The sequence below is a fragment of the Ambystoma mexicanum genome, chromosome 2p (genome assembly GCF_040938575.1).
Source record: "Ambystoma mexicanum isolate Mex_15411 chromosome 2p, UKY_AmexF1_1, whole genome shotgun sequence".
In the NCBI taxonomy this organism is placed as follows: domain Eukaryota; kingdom Metazoa; phylum Chordata; class Amphibia; order Caudata; family Ambystomatidae; genus Ambystoma; species Ambystoma mexicanum.
Genome location: NC_090923.1, coordinates 1,469,640,647 through 1,469,661,403, shown reverse-complemented (window position 1 = coordinate 1,469,661,403; position 20,757 = coordinate 1,469,640,647). Strand labels below are relative to the sequence as shown.

The following is a 20,757-nucleotide window of genomic DNA, read 5'->3' as shown; positions in this document are numbered from 1 at the left end:
CATCTTACATGTAGGTTTATATTAGGTGTTTATCTCACCCATTTTACAGTTTAATAAACACCATTGATCATTTGTGTCTGTCTTGATGCCTTTCTGACAACACACACACGCACAAACCCCAACTCCCCGCCCCCCCTCCCCAAACCTATGTGATTTGTTTTCTTTGAGGACTAAACAAATGCGTTAACTGAGTTACTCCACTAATTCCAAATGATGGTGTCTTCTCCGCTATGGAGGGGACACTCACAGTGCAAACCAGAATACATACCCTAACCACCTAACCAGTACAATATGAACTCTACCTGAGCAATGGCCAGTACTACCTTCTCCTCTTTCAACAGTAGAATGGTCCATCAACTCACACTCCAACTCTTCCTGTAGTCTCAAATCATTACCAGGATAGTAAATGTGGTCTCCTGTTACAAAAACACAAACAGATACCGTCAAATTCTAAGCACTGCTGGCACAGAAAACAAAACAAGTAATTTATTACATATTGGTTCCCAGTATTTTATAAACCAACGTGTTTTTAGGCAACACATCTGCCCTGGCAAACATACAGGCATGTTATTAGTGCTGCTTTGTGCTTATGCAGAAATCTGTTACCCTAACGTGTCTGTGCGTCATCCTATTCTTTAGTGTTTGAGGTGGATCGCAACTCCTGACAGGAATAATAAGGCTTTTTCTGATTCTTTTAACAAACTTCTTCTTCCTCAAAGGAATACACTGGCTCTCATATCCATTCCTCTGTATAAAAAAAATGTTTTCATTGTTTTTATATCACTGAAAAAGGTTACCCTTGGCGTATATTCATGCGCCCAATTTCTTAATTCTTTGTTTCTTTATTGACAAAAATACTTCACACAGCTTTGATTCAAATAGAAATGTAATGCCCTTTGGTGATGACACGTGTTTCGACATATAAAGCGTCTTTCTCAAATCAGGGCTTCAAAATCAAAAAAGGGTTTGTAATGGACATACATGATTGTTATTTGCAAAAATTAACAAAGCATAGTGAGTTGCAATTATTGCAGCATTGCCATTGTTTTTCATATAACAAAATGAAAACATCAAATGAACAGTATAAAAGTAATTGTTTGTTCATACATGAAATCAAAAAGGGCAGTTTGTTGGGATAAGGACCATGAACCCCTTCCAGCAACAGTGAACGCACACATTGGAAAACATTTAAAATGTTGAATTTACTGTTACAATATGGATTAAATAACTGAGAGCATGTGGGTGCATTTTTCTATAGGACAGGGGATTATCCCAACACTGGTTTGAGAGACTGTGAGGATATTTGCATGCAACGACAACTACTGGGTAAGGACTATTTTTGGATTCAAACGTCACTTATTATGAGGATGACAATGGGCCTCATTACGAGGTGGGCGGTAAGGGATTACGGGCACCGGTAAGGGCACTGGTGCCGGTAATCCCTTACCGCCCTACTACGAGATCTCTTTGCGGGTCGTCCCTTAACGCCTGGTTTTTCCAGGTGTTAATGACGGGACCCGCGAATGGACTCTGGAGCTAATAACGGTACCGCAATTTGCGGTACCGTTATTAGCGCCTTCCCCATTCCCATTGAGCCCTATGGGGGCTCAAATGGGCATGGGGAAGGGCCCTGGTGAATAGGGAATTACCGGTATCGCCAACCTTGGAAAGGGCCAGTAATAGCTCCATTCACCAGGGCGGAGCCGGTAAGGTTTTTGAGGCAGCCATGGCGCTAATAGCGCCATGGTTACCTCCAACCTCGTAATGAGGCCCAATATCTCTAAGTTCCACTTACCAATGTAATCATATTTATTAAAAAAAAAATCTCTTCTCTTTGACTTCCCACAAACATCCTACCCCTCCCCACCCTCCCCCAACATGGCCATGTCTTTTTCCTTTTTGATTTCATATATGAACAAACAATTACTTTTATACTGTTCATTTGATGTTTTAATTTTGTTATATGAAAAACAATGTGGCAATGCTGCAATAATTGCAACTCACTATGCTTTATTAATTTTTGCAAATAACAATCATGTATGTTCATTTGAAACCCTTTTTTGATTTTGAAGCCCTGATTTGAGAAAGACGTTTTATATGTCGAAACACGTGTCATCACCAAAGGGCAGTACATTTCTGTTTGAATCAAAGCTGCGTGAAGTATTTTTGTCAATAAAGAAACAAAGAATTAAGAAATTGGGCGCATGAATATACGCCAAGGGTAACCTTTTGCAGAATTTACGTTTCTGAATGGAGTAGAGGAATCAAGGAGTCCATTGTTACCCGGGCCAATGGGACCTTCAAATTTAAGTGCTTGAACTAATACAGAGGGCGCAGAGTTCTACTCTTCAAGTACCTCGAATAGATTCCTCATTTTTTTCATATGTTTTTATATTACACTTCATGTCGGATATCAGCCTCTAAGCACCGGAACGGGATTCGAACCTGTGACACTTTGCGTTGTCTTGCTTTCAATACATCGCACTGCCGCTGAGCTATCCGACAGGCCGGTGGGATAGGGTGGAGGCATGTCCCATAATCCTCTTGTTTTGTTTTCCGTCTCAGGCAGGAGTTCTGTTACTTTAGGATGCAGGTCCCTGCTGGATTTCTACCTCTAGGATTTAGCTACACCCATAAATTCCTCTACCTGCCTGGCAAGGCATGTGTTCATGGAGGGCATCAGCAACAGGGAGCAGGCCCCCTGGGTCACTGCTCGTGAGGGTCCCAAGCTATATAGGTTTTGGAGAGCAGGTCAGTTCTCAAGCTGGTACGCACAGAGAAGCCTGTGACAGGGCTAATGGTGGTCTCATCATTAGATGAACTGAGGCTCCACAATGGATTCCCTTTTCCAGCAGCAAAGGTTTCTGATTATGAGAGAGAAATTGCAACTGAAACAATTACACTTGACTTTCACCAGGGCTTAATGCTGTATGCTGCTAACCATGGTATTCCTACCAGAAGTTTGAGAAGCAAGACTCGGGTATAATTTGCAATGGTCGCTTGCCCATTCTCAGGTCAGGTTTCCTCTCATCCCTTTAAGGGCGCACATTAAATCACATTGGATTCCCCCGGTCTCATATCCTTGTCATGTTAGCCCTAAATCAGGGTCACTTGTTTCCGGGTCAACTTTCTGTATTGTCACATTCCACAGTGAATGCTTCCTGCCCCTCTCTCCCACTTACGTTTGGGCTCATTTGTGGGCCACTGAGGGTTCCCTTCATTGGAATGGGAAATGTCCAGACCACAAAAATCTTTACAGCAAAAAAACATATTTCCAGTGAAATAACCTGGTTCTGTCGTTTCCAGTTTCCTACTGTGAAGAATGCCTTGGGCCTCATTACAGGTTTGCCGGAAATATCGTTACCGGCACATGTCTACAAGTGGCGGTATTCACAGTAGGTCCCCATTTTAGGGTTATTTTGCTGCAATTATCGGCAACGGTTTTACCGTGCCGGTAATACACGCATTGTTTTGCCGGTAGAGGTCAGATTTACCATCAGCTCATATCTGGAAGTAAATCTGTCACCCCAACCGGGACAATGTTGTAGTTGGCCGGTCTGGCAAAAGTGCAGTAAACGTTATTACCGGCCCTTTTACTGTGTACCGCCCAACTCTTAATGAGGGCCCTTTTGTTGGTGAAAAATTGTCAATAAAATAATCATATGGGTTGCTTTGTGTCATTCACAAAAGCATTCAATATTAGGGTTATGGTGCTAGAGATTCAGGGTATCTGGAGTTAGGTAGACAGGTAGAAGTTTTTAAAGTAGAAATAACTCGCAGCAGCATTCAAAGCACTCTATGGCTTTCTTCTGTTGCTATGGAACCAGAGTTAATTCTCACAACACACAAGTGTGTGATCCCGAGACATGCATAGCCGTAGCAGAGGTGGCTCTGTAGCTGGGTGTCTGGGCAGAGCAGGCAAGAAGGGGGCTGATAGGCTGAGTAGAATATTTCCCTCTTCACATGATTACTCTCCGATTCCTGGCATTCAGGGGCATATGATGGAGATTGGAAACCCTGAAGCTGCATCTGTATCTCTGCATGAAAACAATTTAGAAGTCCAGAAATTCCGTTTGGGGTTCCCAGCTATATTGTCATGGGGGCACAGAAGCTCTAGTCCATCCATAGCCAGAAGACTAGGCGTTGTGGGACTTTCAGCCTTTTGCCTTGATAAAAAGTGTTGACACAGGCCAGGGCGGCGGAAGGCAAAGGTTACCATTTATGGTTCCTTTTACATGCTGCAGTTTTTTAAAAGCTTTTATTTGTTTTTGGTACAAAACCTTTACAAATATATATAAAAAACAATTCATTTTATAGATCTTTAACAGAATTACATCAAATATAGAACCAATAATAGGCTATTCAATCAAACATTTAAAACATAATTGAGTGTGTTAGCTCGTAATCTCAAGTTCATTCACAATAACATTTACCAATCTTACAGTCGTAAGTATAGAAGAGTTAGTGGTGCCCCACATACATTGCAGCCAAATCCAGTTTCTAGCCGAAACGGAGTTTGCCTGATCAGATGAATTTATTATTATGCAACAATCATTTTCAAAATATGTACAAAATAGAAAGAGATGTTTTAGTGATTCCTGAGTTAAATTGCAGAATCTGCATATGTCATCACCTCTATCCAATATATTATTATGCCAATACTTCATACGCACCCTTGTGTGAAGCAGATCTAGCCTGAACAACATGTATGCTCTACGTACCTGCGAACATGGACAGAATGTTATATGCGCGAGACGGGGGGCTTGTTTATGGCAGAATTTAGCATATTCTGCAAAGGATGGATATCCTTGCAATTTCAGGCAGCAATCCGCCCAATCATTTTCAAGAATTTCTTTTTTGACCTTTACTTGAAACAGTTCTAAGACCGCAAAAGACATTTTGATTTTATCCAAAAGAGATAACAAGCGCACTTTGTATTTTACCAGCGAAGGCAGATAATTGCTGGCAAGCATATGATTCAAACCAATGTATAGCGAGTATTTAGGGGGAAACATCATTTTAGAAAAATTAGAAAGAAGGCGCCAATTGTATCTTGCCGAAAGGCCATTAGGGCCCAATTCATGCCTAAGAATTGCATTTGGCATAGATGCAGGCAGGCCCAATGTATACTTCCATATGGCGCCCTGAAGTTTATCTAATAGGGGACCAAGATTGTGTAGAAATAATTCCACTCCATGGAGCAAAATCGGCCTCGACTTTTATTGGGTAAAATTCCAAAAGAGGGGATAGCGAAAATGTGCAGATTTTATAAGGCAACATTTTCATTTGACCCTTCAGAGGAAGGACTTTTACCATAAGGAGATCTTTCATTCTTTTGTAAGAGATATTATTTGTCAATATTAGTCCCAAGTATGGTAGATTTATAGATACAGCTATAGGCAAAGATTTAATTGTCCAGGAAAAATGCCAGACTTTTTTCCTGTTGCAAAATACAATTATGTTTGATTTCTGGGGATTTACAGTTAGGTTGTTGATATTTCAATAATGTAATAAACTTTCCAATTTCATTTGAAGGCCTGCTTGAGTTCGATCGAATAGCAGGATGTCATCCGCATATGCTAGCCAAGACAGGGTCCAAGACCCTATACGAACTGCAAAAGATTTTTCTGAGTGCCAAATCTCATCTATGTCTGCCAAATAGAGGTCAAAAAGAATGGCTGCAAGGTTGCAGCCTTGTTTGACACCAGTCCAACTTGGTATAGCCTCAGTAAGTGATCCTGCGCGATTAATGCGCACCTTAAAGTTAGTATTAAAGTGGAGCATTTCTACTAAAGTAATCAAATATTGAGGGTACTTAGCTTTGCGCATTTTTTGCCAAAGTTTGCCTCTTATAACGCAGTCAAAAGCTGCCTTTAGATCAAGAGATGCGACAAAGATGGGACTATAGTCAGAACAATTAGCAAACGCAATAATGTGTGCAAGAATGCAGGCATTCTGTGGGGTTACCATACCTTTTCTAAACCCTACTTGAGCAGTACTAAGACATGAGTTGTTGCTAGTGAATGTTTCCAACTCTTGAAGAATTAAAGCCGCACATTTTTTTGCTGGTACGTCAATAATAGCGACAGGCCCATAATTATTATGATCAGATATAGACCCCTTTTTGTGTCGGGGAATAATTATCGACGTAAGCCAGGAGATGGGAAGCTTTTTAGAGGAAAAAATGTCTTGAAATGTAACACTCAAAATCGATGTCCAGAATAACGGATCATCTTTAATCAAACAGGGTGGTAACCCATCTGGCCCTGCACATTTTGATCACTTCAATTTATGAACTGCAAGAAGTATGTCTGCTGATCCCCAGGGACAAACATTTGGAATTAGATGACAATCAGGCGGACGTTCATATGAACTAAACTCAACTGGGAGAGCAAATTTGGGGAGAAAGAATGAAGTCCAGGTTGAACTATCAATACCAGAGTCAACATCACAGGAAACTTCCTTATCTATTGATCTAATGATTTTCCAAGTATCTTTTGTTTTACAATTGTATAACATATTCACCATTTTTTGGTTTTGTTTTAATTTGTCAAGCGCCCGGATTTGACGTAAAGCGCATTTAAAGTTAGATATGATTTTGTTTTTCCTTGTTGCATACACAGAGGTAGTAATAGTCAATCTGGACTTCCTCACCTCTCTGAGGTCAGCATTTTTCTTTTGCTTGAGGGAGGCTAGTGCATGCGATTGTTGAGCATACTCATTTTTATTTATGTTATTTGTACCACACATATTAGCCATTTTTAGAAGATGGGAGGCAATCATGTGTGAATTCCATATTGGTATTTCTGCGTTTTTATGGTGATCTATACCTTTGCTCTTCCATAGATCTCTATTTACTAGAGCAGTGAATTTTCTGCAAATAGAGGGAGCCAGTTAATCGACACTCTGGGCCTCATTACGACCCTGGCGGTAAGGGGTTAACGCCAGCGTTAGCTGCGCCGACCCCTTACCGCCAACTACGAGGTCCCTTAGCGCCATGGCGCTTTTAACACCTGCTTTTAGCAGGTGTTAAAATCCATGGCGCTAAGGGACCATGGAGTTAATTACGCCACCGTAATTTACGGTAGCGTAATTAACGCCTTCCCCACTCCCATTATGCCCTATGGGGCAAAAATGGGAATGGGGAAGGGTAAATGGGGACTTACCGCCCCGCCGACCTCGGAATGGGGCGGTAAGTCCGCCAACCACCATGGCGTAAACGTAGTTTACGCCATGGTGGTAAAGTCACGGCCCAGGCGGTAACTTACCGCCTGGGTCGTAATGAGGCCCTCTGTCTCTATCGATCTGAATTAGGGCTAAGTGTGGTTCCTGAGGACGAGCTTTCAAATAGTATACTATGGAGGCTGCTATCATTAAGTGATCGCCCATATGAATTTCTATAGTGCTTACTTTAGAGAGCATAGCTGATAAACATGTGGAAGCACACATATGATCGATCCAGGAAGAATGCTCCCCACGTTTCCAGGTAAAATTCGACTGTTTGCATTCAGATTGTAATATGTGAACATCCCAACATTTTAAAAAAACGTTCCATGTGTTTCCCTTTTGAATAGCATTCTGAAAGTAAGCTGAACAGTAGGAGACATTGCTAATCTTTGTACAACATGCTGCAGTGAAGTCCCCTCCAAGTAGGATTTCAGCAAATGAGGACTTCTCATAAGCCTTAATGAGAGCAACATTTAGTATTTCACATGCTATTTCAATTGTGTATCGACTCGGGTTTCAATATAGTGAAATTATAAATACATTACCACTATGGAGAGCCTCAAATCTTGCATCCACCATTAAGAAAAGGTCAGATTCATGTTCGTGGTTAATTGTGAAATTCAATTTGGTGTTAATCAATATGGCCAAACCCCCTGCTGGTCTACCCTCTGTGCCTCTAGTAGCGTGATGGGTGTCCAGTCATCTGGTCGAAAAAAAACTGGTCGACTGCAATTTGGTCGACGCAATTTGGTCGAAAACCAAATGGTCGAATTTTTTTTTTATTTATATATTTATTTTTCGGGTTTTCGTTTTGTAAAAAAAGGGGGTTTTAGAGAAAAAAAGGGGGTTGGGGGGGACCCCCCCCAAAAAAAAAAAAAGGGTTAAAAAAAAAAAAAAAAAAAAAATTCGACCATTTGGTTTTCGACCAAATTGGTTCGACCAATTTTTTTCGACCAAATGTCTGGTAACCGCGTGATGTACACAGGAAAAAAAAAAACATCTACTTCAATCTCTGCCATAGCCATGGTCTCTTGAACCATCAAGATGTGAGGAAGAGCTTCTTGGTTTATCTTTTTCCTCCATTTGGTAAGATTCAAGAGGCCACAGCAATTCCACGAGACAACCTTAAGATCAGGAATGTACGATTGTACATGAGGAGTTGTTGTGTTAACAGCTGTTTTAATAAGAGGTTCAAGCCATTTAAGACCATTCAACGCATTTATAAGCGTTGACAGTTGTTCCAGCATATTTTGAGAGGGCTGTTAGAGCCCGGTGTCTTTTTGCATTTGCTGTCAACAGTTATAACAGGAGGTGGTTGAAATTCTAAGAATTCCATAGTTTCTTTGATGTTCGTAAAAGCGTGCATTTTGAGCCCAAGGATCTCTAGATCACTTTGATGTTCCCATATCAATTTCGCAATTATTGGGGAAAACATTTTAGACAGCATACGATTATTGTTCTCATTTGGGAGCCGAATCTATTCAATGTCATTTGTGACAAGGCTACGAAGAGGAGGAATATTAAAAAGAGCGTTCATTAAGAAAGAGCGATTTATGCGAACAGTCCCATTCATTTTTACATCGCTCTTCCATCCGATGGTATTTTTAATTTGATTCGAAACTGAATGAAAGGTATGGAAGAAGGTTGTGTTGATCGTCACTGGATAAGCATCTAACTCTTTATTATTTTTATAGTCATCACTTGACTGTTCAACCAAGTTCGCAGGGGGATTATTTGTTTGATTTCCTAATTCTAGCTCTTCTTGCGCCGCTTTCATTACAAAAGAATTCAGATGGATCTCTAGACTTTCCTTGGGGGAATTTTAGAAAGCAATGACGTTAACTGTGGTGGTACCAAAAGATTAGAATTCTGTTCAGGGACCTGTTTTTGCTTGCAATGATGCTCCAATCCGGCATCTGCACAAATGGAATGTGGTTCTGGAATTAAATTATTTTATTTAGCTTTTTCGACAAGTGATTTTGGGTTCGAGCTTTCCTCCTGAGAACTCTGGGGTGAAGACTTTTTCACCACAGTTCCATCTTTTTCTTTATTTTTTTCATTTTTCACATAGCCATCCGTTTTTTTCAATGTTACATCTGTGAAAAATTAAGTTAAATTTGGTTGTATCATTGGGAGTGTGCTTATCGTTGTCCCTTTGTGTATTGAAAAGATCTCTTTATTGGCCAACAATTCCAATTTAGGAGCCATTGGAATTGACTCTGTTTTTAAGCTTGCCAATTGTTTAGATGTTTTCTCGTGAGTATTTACAGAGCTTAATTTGTAAAGCTCTTTTACTTTCTTCATTCAAATCGCTCAGGTACAGAATATGCTCAACAGGTGAAGCATTTTGAGAACCTTTGTCATTATTTGATTGAGATCTAAATGAATTTGTATTATCGACAGAGATCCCTTTTGACGCTTTCTCAACTTGTGAGAGACCCCCTTTATTTTTATGTCTTCTTTTCAAAGCTTTTTGATGGAGTTTTTTAGCCCTTCTTGATGTAAAATAGAAATTATCTTTTGCGATAATTTCTTCTTTTTGTGATTCAAGGCATTTGTCTTGTTCAATGATTTTGATGAGGATCGTTGGGCTGTCAGGCGACTCTACAGGCACGATCAAGTTAGTATCTGCTGCCTCTGCAGTCGCAAGCATCTCAAGAATTTTTTCTTTAGGATTCATCTGCGCTAATATATGTTCGACCTGCAGTAGTCTTTCGTGCTGAGATTTAGCGACCTCCAGATAATCAATTTGTTCACTCACAGGAGTGCTCATGGTATCCTTCGTAGTGTTTTCTTTGCGATGGATTATTTGCGCAAAGGTCAGAGGTACTCCATTTAACAGAAGGGGCTCTACCAATGTTTGAGATCCCACATGTTTTTTGTCTACATGTGAGGAGCAAATTAGAAGCTCTTATTTTACGATTGAGGCTGCTCTTTCGTGACAATTCAAATGATGTTTATGGCAAGCCTCCTGGGCTAGGATGTAGCCTTCCATTTTCATTAATTGTGCAGCATGCAAAGACAAATCGTTTTTTATCTCTTGCAATAGCTGATGGGAGTATTCATGTCCTCGATCTAATAAATGTAAAATTCTCGTGAATACAGGCAGGTCTTTTATGTTATGTTCAATAAGATCTTCTTCTAAGTTTTCTTGAGAAAGAGGTACATCAGGAAGATTTGAAAAATTAAACATTGGCATAGATGCATTCAAATTCCCCTGTGCAGGAATTAGTTTATGAGATTTTGCTTCCATTGAATATTTTGCAATAGGAGAACTAGTAGACGGAAGTTGCAGTTTTTGGGGGAGATGATGCTGTTTTTGATCGAGACAAGATTGTGATCTCAATGGCTCCTTTATATCAGACTTATGAAAGTGCACATGTTCTCTATAAATCCCATTTGTTGATACGGGCGTCAAGGGACCAAGAGATAAACGTACTCTCTTGTCTAGATCTGCCATAATTATTGGAGCAAGCATGGAGATATCTGCCATAGGAGAGAATTTTTGTTTGTGTATCTCTGCAACAATTTTTTTGTCCCTTAGTAGATAATCGGCTGTCGCAAACGGATTTCTAGTAATATCCTTGTTTACCTTTTTTTAGAGAACATAGATCGTCTGGGACAGTCTTAATATCCTGTGTTTCCAACATGTTGCTGTTTTCAATTGGAGGAATATGTTCCTCAGCATGATCAGCAGATATGGAAAGAAAGGAACGTTTTCCATTTAGGGAAAGAGAGGGACTATTTTTTTTTAATTGGCATTTTTTGGGGATTCAAAGGTTGGTTGTCCTTGGAGGACAGCCATCCTGCTGTGCGAGTGACAGCTAGGCTGCGAATGAATGGGAACGACTTGCATAAAAGGCAAGGTCTTTTGCAAGGAAGGCAGAGTCGGCCACTGGACGAAGGAACCGAAGAAGACACCAAAGAAAAAGTTTGTTGCACCCTCCTGGACCGTTGGTTTGCCCGGTGAAGCCCTGCTGCAGTGCTGAAGCTCAGAATTTCTAATCGACTAGAGAAGCCCGTAAAGGACAACTTCTCCCCTTGGGTTGGTGGGACCAATCTGCCCCAAGATGAACTCGACTGGAACCCCTCTCTCTGCTGGCTGTGCTTCATTGCTGCTGCAGGAACCAAGTTCCAGGGGACAGGAACACCAGAATCGAGTGCATCGCCTTTAAGCCAGACCCGAGCTCCAGGAAGATCCTCCGGACTCTCTTGAAGCAGGACTGACCAAGCCTGAGCCACCTCAACAGCGTGCTGGACCCCAGAAGCAAGGAAAGTCCACAAGGTGTCCAAGAACTATGGTTTGCTATTTGCAAGTAGCTGAAACCGCGAAGTGCCGCTGATCTGAATTGCGCCTATTGCTGCTAACGCGACCTTCGAATCTTAGTGCAGGAGTCCCCAGAAGTACTCCCTCTTGTCCCCACGACTGAGGTCCAAGAACAACAGGATCTGCAGGACTGCAACGGGAACAGAAGCTAGCTGGAACGATTTCTTCTGAACTGTGAATCAAGGGGTACTTACCTCTTGTTGTGTGTAGCTTGCTCGCTCTCACTGGAGACTTGCATTTGCTGCCCTTTGCAGAGTTGCTTGCAGCTTTGCACTTCACAAGCCTCACAGCTTGTGGGCCTACAATGATTTCCTTTTACAACAAAATGTGCTTTAACATTGTGCAAGACTTTTGTGCTAATCTTCAAGAAGTGCCTCAGCTCCCCTTGAATTTGCTCAATTGACATTGGCTTCCCTGGCTCCCTGAAGACTCTTGTTACCCTCTGACTTTGTGTTGAACTGTCCCTCCAAAAGGTCATACATACCTTACTTGTATAGCTGGGAAAGGGTTAACCTATATTGCATTGGGGATTCTAAAGTGCTTACCTGTTTGAGAAACTTGTTAACCATCGGTTCCTTCTCCAACCTTTTCCTTTGTGCCACAACTTCAGTATTACCAGTTAAGTGTGAAAAGTGATATATTAATGTCCACAGTGTCCCAACTATTGGAATCACCTCAGGGTGTAGGAATGGCTGTGTGCCATCCCAAAAGGGTGTCTACTTACTTTATTGAACTGAAGGAGTGTGCTGTTTTGAATTGTATTTTAAGTGTTGCATATTGCTCCCTTCTAAAGAAGGCTTATTTTAAAACTGACTGTTAAATTAATAAATAATTATTTTAGCAAGAAACCTTTGAGTATAAGTGTTATTTGAATACATGTCACTGTGAACCTCGATTTTACAACCCTACAGCTCACATTGACCCCTCTTGAGATAAGTCTGGCTGCTCAGTCACTATACCAACTTGTGTAGTACAGGCCTATACCAAAGATTAGGTTACCTATTGCCAAGAGGACAGGGCCGGTGTAGTCTCCCACAGGGTTACTACATAACATTTTTCCTAACAGCATCTATCTTAGGCTTCTGCTTGGTCCAATCACTTGGATGGCTTTTCGTTAAGGGGCCTCATTACGACCCGGGCGGTAAGGGATTACCGGTACCGGTAAGGGCACTGGTGACCCGCAAAGGGACTTTGGAGGTAATTACGCAATTTGCGGTACCGTAATTACCACCTTCCCCATTGCCATTGAGCCCTATGGGGCAGAAATGGGAATGGGGAAGGGCCATAGGTGAATGGGGAATTACCGCCCCGCCAACCTTGGAATGGGGGGGTAATTCCGCCATTCACCATTCAACGAGTGGGTCGTAATGAAGTTCTTCAATATGATAAAACAGTTCAAAACTTTCCTGTAATCCTTGATGGTCAAAACAAAGTATTTTCCGTATGGTTCCCTCTTCCTCTGTAAAACAAGGTTTTTTTTCAGAACCTATACAGGTTCCCCTTTAAAATGCGCGCACCCCAATTGGACCAAGTGGCTGTTTGGCTGGAGACCCTGCGTTCCTGTGATCAGTGTCGTCCTCGAGCTGAAGCTTTGAACTGCGGTGAAACTGCTTTGGAAGTTTTCTGGAGTAAATACATTTACTTCCTGCTTTGCTCTGCCTGGATTGTGGACTTTACGTATGGACTTTCTTGCTTACTTACTTTCTTCTCTCTTCTCATTGTAGTGCGCCAACCGACCCGATTGTCCCACCCACTGTCCCGCCCACAGCCCCGCCCACAATCTTCCCAGCAGCCCTACTTGAGGTCTTGTGCTCGCGCACCCATGCGTGCGGTTCCATGACATTTCATCGCAGAATGTTTTTTCGCAGGGTTTTTACCGTGATTTTTTTTCTGAAAAAACCCATTGAATGTTTTTTTTGTGGGGGGGTTACCCCCCGCAACCACTCCATTTTCTACAAAATTGGATGGGTTTCTTTCGAAAAGAAATTTGCGGTAAAAAACCCTGCGAAAAAACATCCCGCGACGAAAGGACGTCGTATCACGCGCGCACCCCAAGTGGACCAAGTGGCTGTTTTGCTGGAGATCCTGCCTTCCTGTGATCAGTGCCATCCACGAGTTGAAGCCGCGCCGCTTTGAACTGCGGCGAAACTGCTTTGGAAGTTTTCGGAAGTAAATACATTTACTTCCTGCTTCGCTCTGCCTGGACTTTATTGTGGACTTTACGTATGGACTTTCTTACTTACTTTCTTCTCTCTTCTCATTGTAGCACACCAACCTGCCTGATTGTCCCACCCACAGCCCCACCCACAATCTTCCCAACAGCCCTACTTGAGGTCCTACGCTCACGCACCTGCGCGCGCACCCCAAGTGGAGCAAGCGGCTGTTTGGCTAGAGACTCTGCGTTCCTGTGATCAGTGCCGTCCTCGAGCTGAAGCCGCGCTCCTTTGAACTGCAGCGAAACTGCTTTGAAAGTTTTATGAAGTAAATACATTTACTTCCTGCTTCGCTCTGCCTGGATTTGATTGTGGAATTTATGTATGGACTTTTTACTTACTTTCTTCTCTCTTCTCATTGTAGCGCGCCAACCTGCCTGATGATCCCGCCCACAGCCCCGCCCACAATCTTCCCAGCAGCCCTACTTGAGGTCCTGTGCTCGCGCATTCGTGTGCGCACCCCAAGTGGACCAAGTGGCTGTTTGGCTGTTCTGGTGGGTGGGTGAGGCATAGGGTGCTTTAATTATCCCTTATCTGTGAATTCATGTTCAACTGCAACCGCGCTTGGCAGCACTGTACATGACTGTGTAGACTTGGCCTGTGTAGGACACACTGAATAACAAGGGGTGGTTTTGCTTGAATTGCATGCAATCGTACCGTCACCCTTTAGAGTAAGGTATTGAACAGGGGCGGGTCCATATTAGTGACCATCCCACAGGCCCTTATACTGCAGCTCGCGCCTGGATCCTTCAGCGGTCACCAGACTGCAATTCTAATCAGCAGTGCCAAGTGTGGTGAGTTGTTTAAGCATGGCAAAAAACATGAGAAGCGGCAAACGCCTCCAAAAAGGCTAATTTAGCAGTACACCTGATGCTGCTTCAGCTGAAATAGCGTCCAACCAGGCCCAACTTGGCAAGGACTCATTAGGGGATGGGGAGGTAAGCGAGCCCTACGGCACTGCCAAAATAACCGAAGGCACAGTATCGCCCAGTACCCCCAAATATCAGCCATTTCAAGCGCTTGCTACGAGCCGGCTTGTAGCAATAAATGGAACTCGCAAGTGCTGTCCGCCATCTATGGGAGATATGTATACCCTTAATCCTGTGAGCAATGTTCCAATTAAGGACATCTCGCTTCTTGCTTGGTGGGTGATGTTTCGTGCATTCCTCCGTCTGATACATCCTTAGTGGCGCCTGCTGTGTTGGCTGAATTACACCGACGCATACGCTTGTCCAATGGACTGTCAACACCTGCCGCAAGCTCCAATGGGGTTCGAAACAAGTGCATTTTCAGGCGGCTGTAGCATCTAACCTCAAACAACTCATGTCGAACGGGGAAGAGGGTCTAGAAGCCTCATTAAGTCGTAATCAAATCAAGGCTAGTTCCCCTGCATTTGATGTAACTGCTAACCCCAGTGAGCCAATTTACCTACAGTCCCCGGTGTCACTGTTTGACCTTCAGCCGCCCAAGGTGTCTGTGGGCTAAAGGCGACCCCCAAATTCCTCACTTCACCAATATCCATTGGAAGACACCCTTATCGACTTAAACCAACAAGAGCTTCAAAATGTTCCTGTCCTCTCGCGGATACTAAACTTGCTAGATAAAGGACACAAATATACACACACTGCCATTAACTCCTTGAGTCTAGCAACCACTGACATCTCGATCACAATGAGCAGAATAGAGGGGTTTTTGCTGGCCCAGGAAAAATGTCACTCTTTCTGCCCTGCAGTCCAACCTTGCCTCTTCTGCCTGTCTGCTTGTCATTCCTACATTCCCTGCCATCGCTGCCTGGTTGTCTTTCAACACATTACCTGGCCACGGTCTTTCTGCCTTGGCTCCTGTGGAAATTGCCTTGAGGTTTGCTGCCACTGGATTCTGCATCTCTTGCTGTGCCTCCCCTATCAATGTTCGCAGTGTCCTTGCACCACGAAAATACAGGAGAGTTCTCCACATGTTGTGGGGAGTTGGGTTGGCCACACTCGGTCATATATTCCTAGGGCTTTGCCAAGTTGATTTCCCGCATCAGAAAGGCAACTCATCTGACTACACATTGTCGCAACGGATCACCACGCCATATCAGATATGCAACTCCGGCAGTACGCCGTCCTTGACAGAATAAGACTCCAGCAATCTCCTGACATGGAAGCCAAACAAGAACTCTGGCATGAACTATAGAATCTGCAATTGGAAGTGACCGCTTTAATCAAGAGAATACCACGCTGAAACAAATAGTCACCCAAGGTGCTACTGCCTCATACACGGAAGGTGCTGTGGCGCATTGGTTCCTTGATGAAATTTGATGGGGATTCCTGCAAGCTTACAGAGTTTTGCAATCACTGCCCGATGCACTTCCTTCCAACGCATTTCCAGCAGGATAAAATCGGGTATATTCTGAGCAACTTAACAGGTAATGCACTCTCCTGAGCTACCCCTTATGTGGCCGCCAATAGTCCCATGTTAGACAGTTTTGCAGACTTCAAAAAGGTATTCATGGAGGTGTTTCAATCGCCTAACCTTGCCTCACCCACCCAGAATCAGCTGTGGATATACGCCAAGGTTCCATGGACTTGGTTGCTTATCTTGGACGTTTTCATTTGCTGGTAGCGGAAGCTCAGGGCCCAGAAGTAACCCAGGAAACACTGTTCAAACGTGGTTTACGGGAAGAAATAAAAGATGAACTTGTACATAATCCAGACCAGACACCTTGCAAGCCTTAATTGAACTTTCCTCACTCCACAACAATGATGCCTGCGACACCCATACCAAGCAACAAAGCATCAGAACCTATGCAGTTGGGGGTTATGTTTGACCCTCTAACTGAAGCTGAACGGAAACAAAGAAAACAAAACCATTTGTCTATGTACTGTGGGTGCACAGGAAATTTTCTTGGGAAATGTCCTTTGAGACCACCCAAACAGTCGGAAAACTAGCTGGTCTGTTGTCTGTAGGGAGGTTGTCAACAGGCTCAACTACCAATCCATCCTTCCTGAAAAAGGAACCGATAACGGCCGCTCCACTGTTTATTTTGAAAGTACTATTGACATGAAACACCAAATCCTTTTCCACAGAAGCACTTGTGGACTCCGGGGAATCAGGGAATTACACTGATTGCAACATGGCCTTAAGGGCGGGTATCCCGATTGTCGATAAAGCTATCACCACACCACTGGAGGGAATTGATGGAACACCCTTGGCATCAGGTCCCATCAGACAACATACCCATCCATTACTGTTGCATATTGCCGACCATCAGGAATCCATTTCTCGGGACAGAATACAATCACCTTCCTATCCTGTGGTGCTGGGCCTTTCATAGCTAACCAGACACAACCCCTACATCAATTGGGGAAACACGTACCATCATTTTTTGCTCCACCCTGTGTACCACAGTCTGCTCCAAGCCCATTATTGAACAAATACATATCAGTACAGGTGATACCCAAACCCATGGGACCATGAACATCTGCTAACTCACCACGATTCCTATTGTTTATCAGGATTTGGTGTCATTTTTTCTAAACCCGAAGATATACCATTACAGCCTTACAGGCCATCCGATGGTGAACTCACCCTACTACCTGACAAACAGAAACCTCACAGACTGATTTATTCCCTAATACCGCAGGAAAAGGAGGTGTTACAGAAGTATATCCAAGAAGGTTTGGACGAGGGCTACATCATGCCCTCCAAGTCCCGAGCCGGGGCCCCCCTTTTCTTTATCACCAAGAAAGAGGGAACTCTACGACCATGTGTGGACTATTACGATATAAATGAAATAACCATGAAAGATCGCTACCCATTGCTGTTGATCGGCAAGATTATGGAATCACTACAAAAGGCAAATCCTTTCACCAAATTCGACCTGAGGCGCGCATTTCATCGTGTCAGGATCAAAGAAGGAGATGAATGGAAGACAGTGTTCAAGTCACCATTGGGGCATTTTGAGGATAAGGTGATGCCCTTCGGCATGTGCAATACCCCGGCCATCTTCCAACGATTTATGGACCATGTGTCCTCAGACTTAATCGGATTGATGGTTTGGGTACACCTGGACGGTATTCTCATCTTCTCCACCACTCTTGACCAACATGTTCTCCACGTCCGTGGTGTCTTGCAGCGGTTAATTGACCATCACTTATGCACCAAAGCAGAAAAAAGCCAGCTCCACAGATCAAGTTTATAGGATATTGCATCGATCAAAATATCATCCAAATGGATCCTAGAAAGATACATGCAATAGTGAATTGGAGGAGTCCACAAGATATCAAAGCCACCCAGTGGTTTTTAGGGTTCGCCAATTTTTACAAGCGCTTTATATCTAGATTTGCCCATCTTACTCTGCACCTGACCTGCCTATTGAGCACAAAAACAAGTTCCTGTGGGACGCTCAAGCAGAACAGGCATTTCAGCATGTCAAGCAATCCTTTTCCTCAGCTCCCACATTGTGTCATTCCGATGATGCCCAGCCATTCATTGTGGAAACCGATGCTTCAGACGGAGCCCTCAGTGCCGTGATTCTGCAATCAGCACTGGATACTAAAGAAGAACATCCTGTGGCCTACTATTCCAGGATGTTAACCTGCAGTTAACAGAACTATTCAGTTATAGAGAAGGAACTGTTAGCTATAAGGGAAGCTTTTGATGAGTGGCACCATCATTTACAAAGAGGTCAGTTTCAGGTAAAAAGTGAGGACTAATCACAAGAATCCACAGTACCTCCGTTCTTTTTAAGTTCGACCATCAGACAGGCTACATGGGCTATCTTCTTTTCCCTTTATGATTTTCACATCACATACATTCCTGGCACTCTGAACAAGAAAGCTGATGCCTTGTCTCGATCCCTGAATGATCAGCCTGGAGATAGGTATTTTGGCACATCAAGTCTTTTAGACCCATCCAAATACTTCCTGGGAGCAATCTGACCCTACCTGCAGTGTATACGTTAGGATCTAGCTTTCGATCCAGCAACACAGACACACGCACAGACACACGCACAGACACACACACAGACACACACACAGACACAGACACACCAAACAACCTGTGTGAGTTTTTTTTTTAGGACTATACAAATGCTTTAACTGGGTTACTCCACTAATTCCAAATGATGGCGTCGTCTCTGCTATGGAGGGGACACTCACAGTGCACACCAGAATACATACCATAACCGCCTAAACAGTGCAATATGAACTCTACCTGAGAAATGGCCAGTACTACCTTCTGCTCTTTCCACAGTAGAACTGTCCATCACCTCAGACTCCAACTCTTCCTGTAGTCTCAAATCATTGCCAGGATAGTAAATGTGGTCTCCTGTTACAAAAATACAAACAGATGCCTTCAAATTCTAAGCACTGCTGGCACAGAAAACAAAACAGGTCATTTATTAAATATTGGTTCCTAGTATTTTATAAGCCAATGTGTTTTTAGGCAACACGTCTGGCCGGAAAACTTACAGGCATGTGATTAGTGCTGCTTTGTGCTTATGAGGAAATCTGTTACCCTAACATGTCTGTGAGTCGTCCTATTCTTTAGTGTTTGAGGTGGATCCTGTTAAGACAGATTTCTGAACTCTGTCCTGGTGGCGCAGTCCACCTAAAAGGGAAGGAAAACAGGCACTGCGAAATAATGCTTAGACCCAGTTCGCCTTCAGCGGCACCTAACTAGATGGAAGTCCGAGCCCTGCGAAGAGTGGAGCCTTGTGCTCAAAGTACCTGCACGCGCTGGTGCCAATGGGCAAAAGGAGAAGCTCTTCGAGGGAAATCAGGCAGTTCAGTTTAGTGCGCAAAAGAAGAAGAACAAGTTCCGCGACTCAAGCGCAGCCTCCACAGTGGGCAGAAGCAGAGCGCGAGTACGGACACGGGTGCTGTTTTACACAGCGGGGAAAAGCAATGGGCTCCTGCAGGAGGGCGACCAGATCCTAGCTATGCTACTCACCGGTCCCTGATGCAAGCAGACCCAGGCTTCTCCGCGTCAGTTTCAGCAGCTGGCAGGTTCAGAAGAGCAGGGAACGCCTTGTCGTCGTGTTGAGTAAAAAGACGTCCCAATCGAAGAAACCCGCAGTTTGTTACCACAGCAGGGCAACGGGGCGGCCGTGTGTATCTGAGCCAAATGTTCACTACTCACTTCCGACCTGGGAACGCCAAGTGTACGAAGCGTGTGAGAGTGACAAGGACCCGAAATACTACACAACCTGGCGGCTGTTACAGAGCAAGACTCCCGTGTAAGCTGGTCAGTCAACTGGATGGCCCAGAGACGCTTCCGAAGGCTTACTGGCAGGAGATGGTGAAGATGCCGAGAATAGCTGTTCCCGCTATTCCAAGGGACGAAGTACCAGTACAGGCCTTCTGGTTCGATCAAAGGTGAAAAGGGTTTCACAAGGCGACAGCAGTGCAGAGGAGAAGTCCTTCAGCGGGTCACCAGCGATTCCTCGGTCCAGCCTCTTGGTTGCAGGATACTTGGCTCCTGTATTGCTTCGTTCGTGAGAACTCAGGAGATCGACATGGTAGTGGTGTTTCCAGCCCCCTCTTATCCACGGTTCTCTTCGCGCCAAAACGGAGGGGACCCAATGGGAGATCCGCTCATCAACACTCACACCATTCGTGGACCAATCACGGACCACGGTGGTCCCAGGCATTCACACCACCCTAGACTCTCTGGCACCCAGGATGTGTATTGGGACCAGACATCCCAGCCCACATCCTGGAGGCACACACAAGACATGTAGAAGCCCGCAAAAGCATCCGTGTTTCGCGGGAAAGTACATGCCCAAATAAGGAAGGCCCCGGGTCGGCTCGACCTGGGGAAGGTGAAGGGAGCAAGACGGTCAGCGGACAGGACAAAGGAGCCTCGTGGTCTGGCCATTTTGGGAGCCAGGCCACCATTTTGGGTTAAGCGCGGAAAACGCGCTTAGAACGCCAAAAGGAGCTCAAAATACAAAGAAACGATCGCTGCCACCATTCCCGTCCCTGAATTACTTGCACCGATCAG

The 20,757-nt window shown here is 43.9% G+C and overlaps 1 protein-coding gene across 6 annotated transcripts in view; it reads right to left on the bottom strand.

Annotated features, from left to right (window-relative positions):
- Window positions 1-20,757, bottom strand: part of LOC138567633 (zinc finger protein 10-like) — a 688,866-nt gene that overhangs the window by 287,377 nt on the left and 380,732 nt on the right. For 3 of the 6 annotated variants that reach the window (XM_069646068.1, XM_069646062.1, XM_069646064.1), the window contains exons 6-7: window positions 18,967-19,080; window positions 303-416 (exon numbers count right to left, since the gene is read on the bottom strand). In XM_069646068.1, the coding sequence (XP_069502169.1) occupies window positions 303-416; window positions 18,967-19,080 (228 nt within the window). The remainder of the gene's footprint in view (window positions 1-302; window positions 417-18,966; window positions 19,081-20,757) is intronic. The other 3 variants (XM_069646066.1, XM_069646065.1, XM_069646067.1) reach the window with 3 other exon arrangements.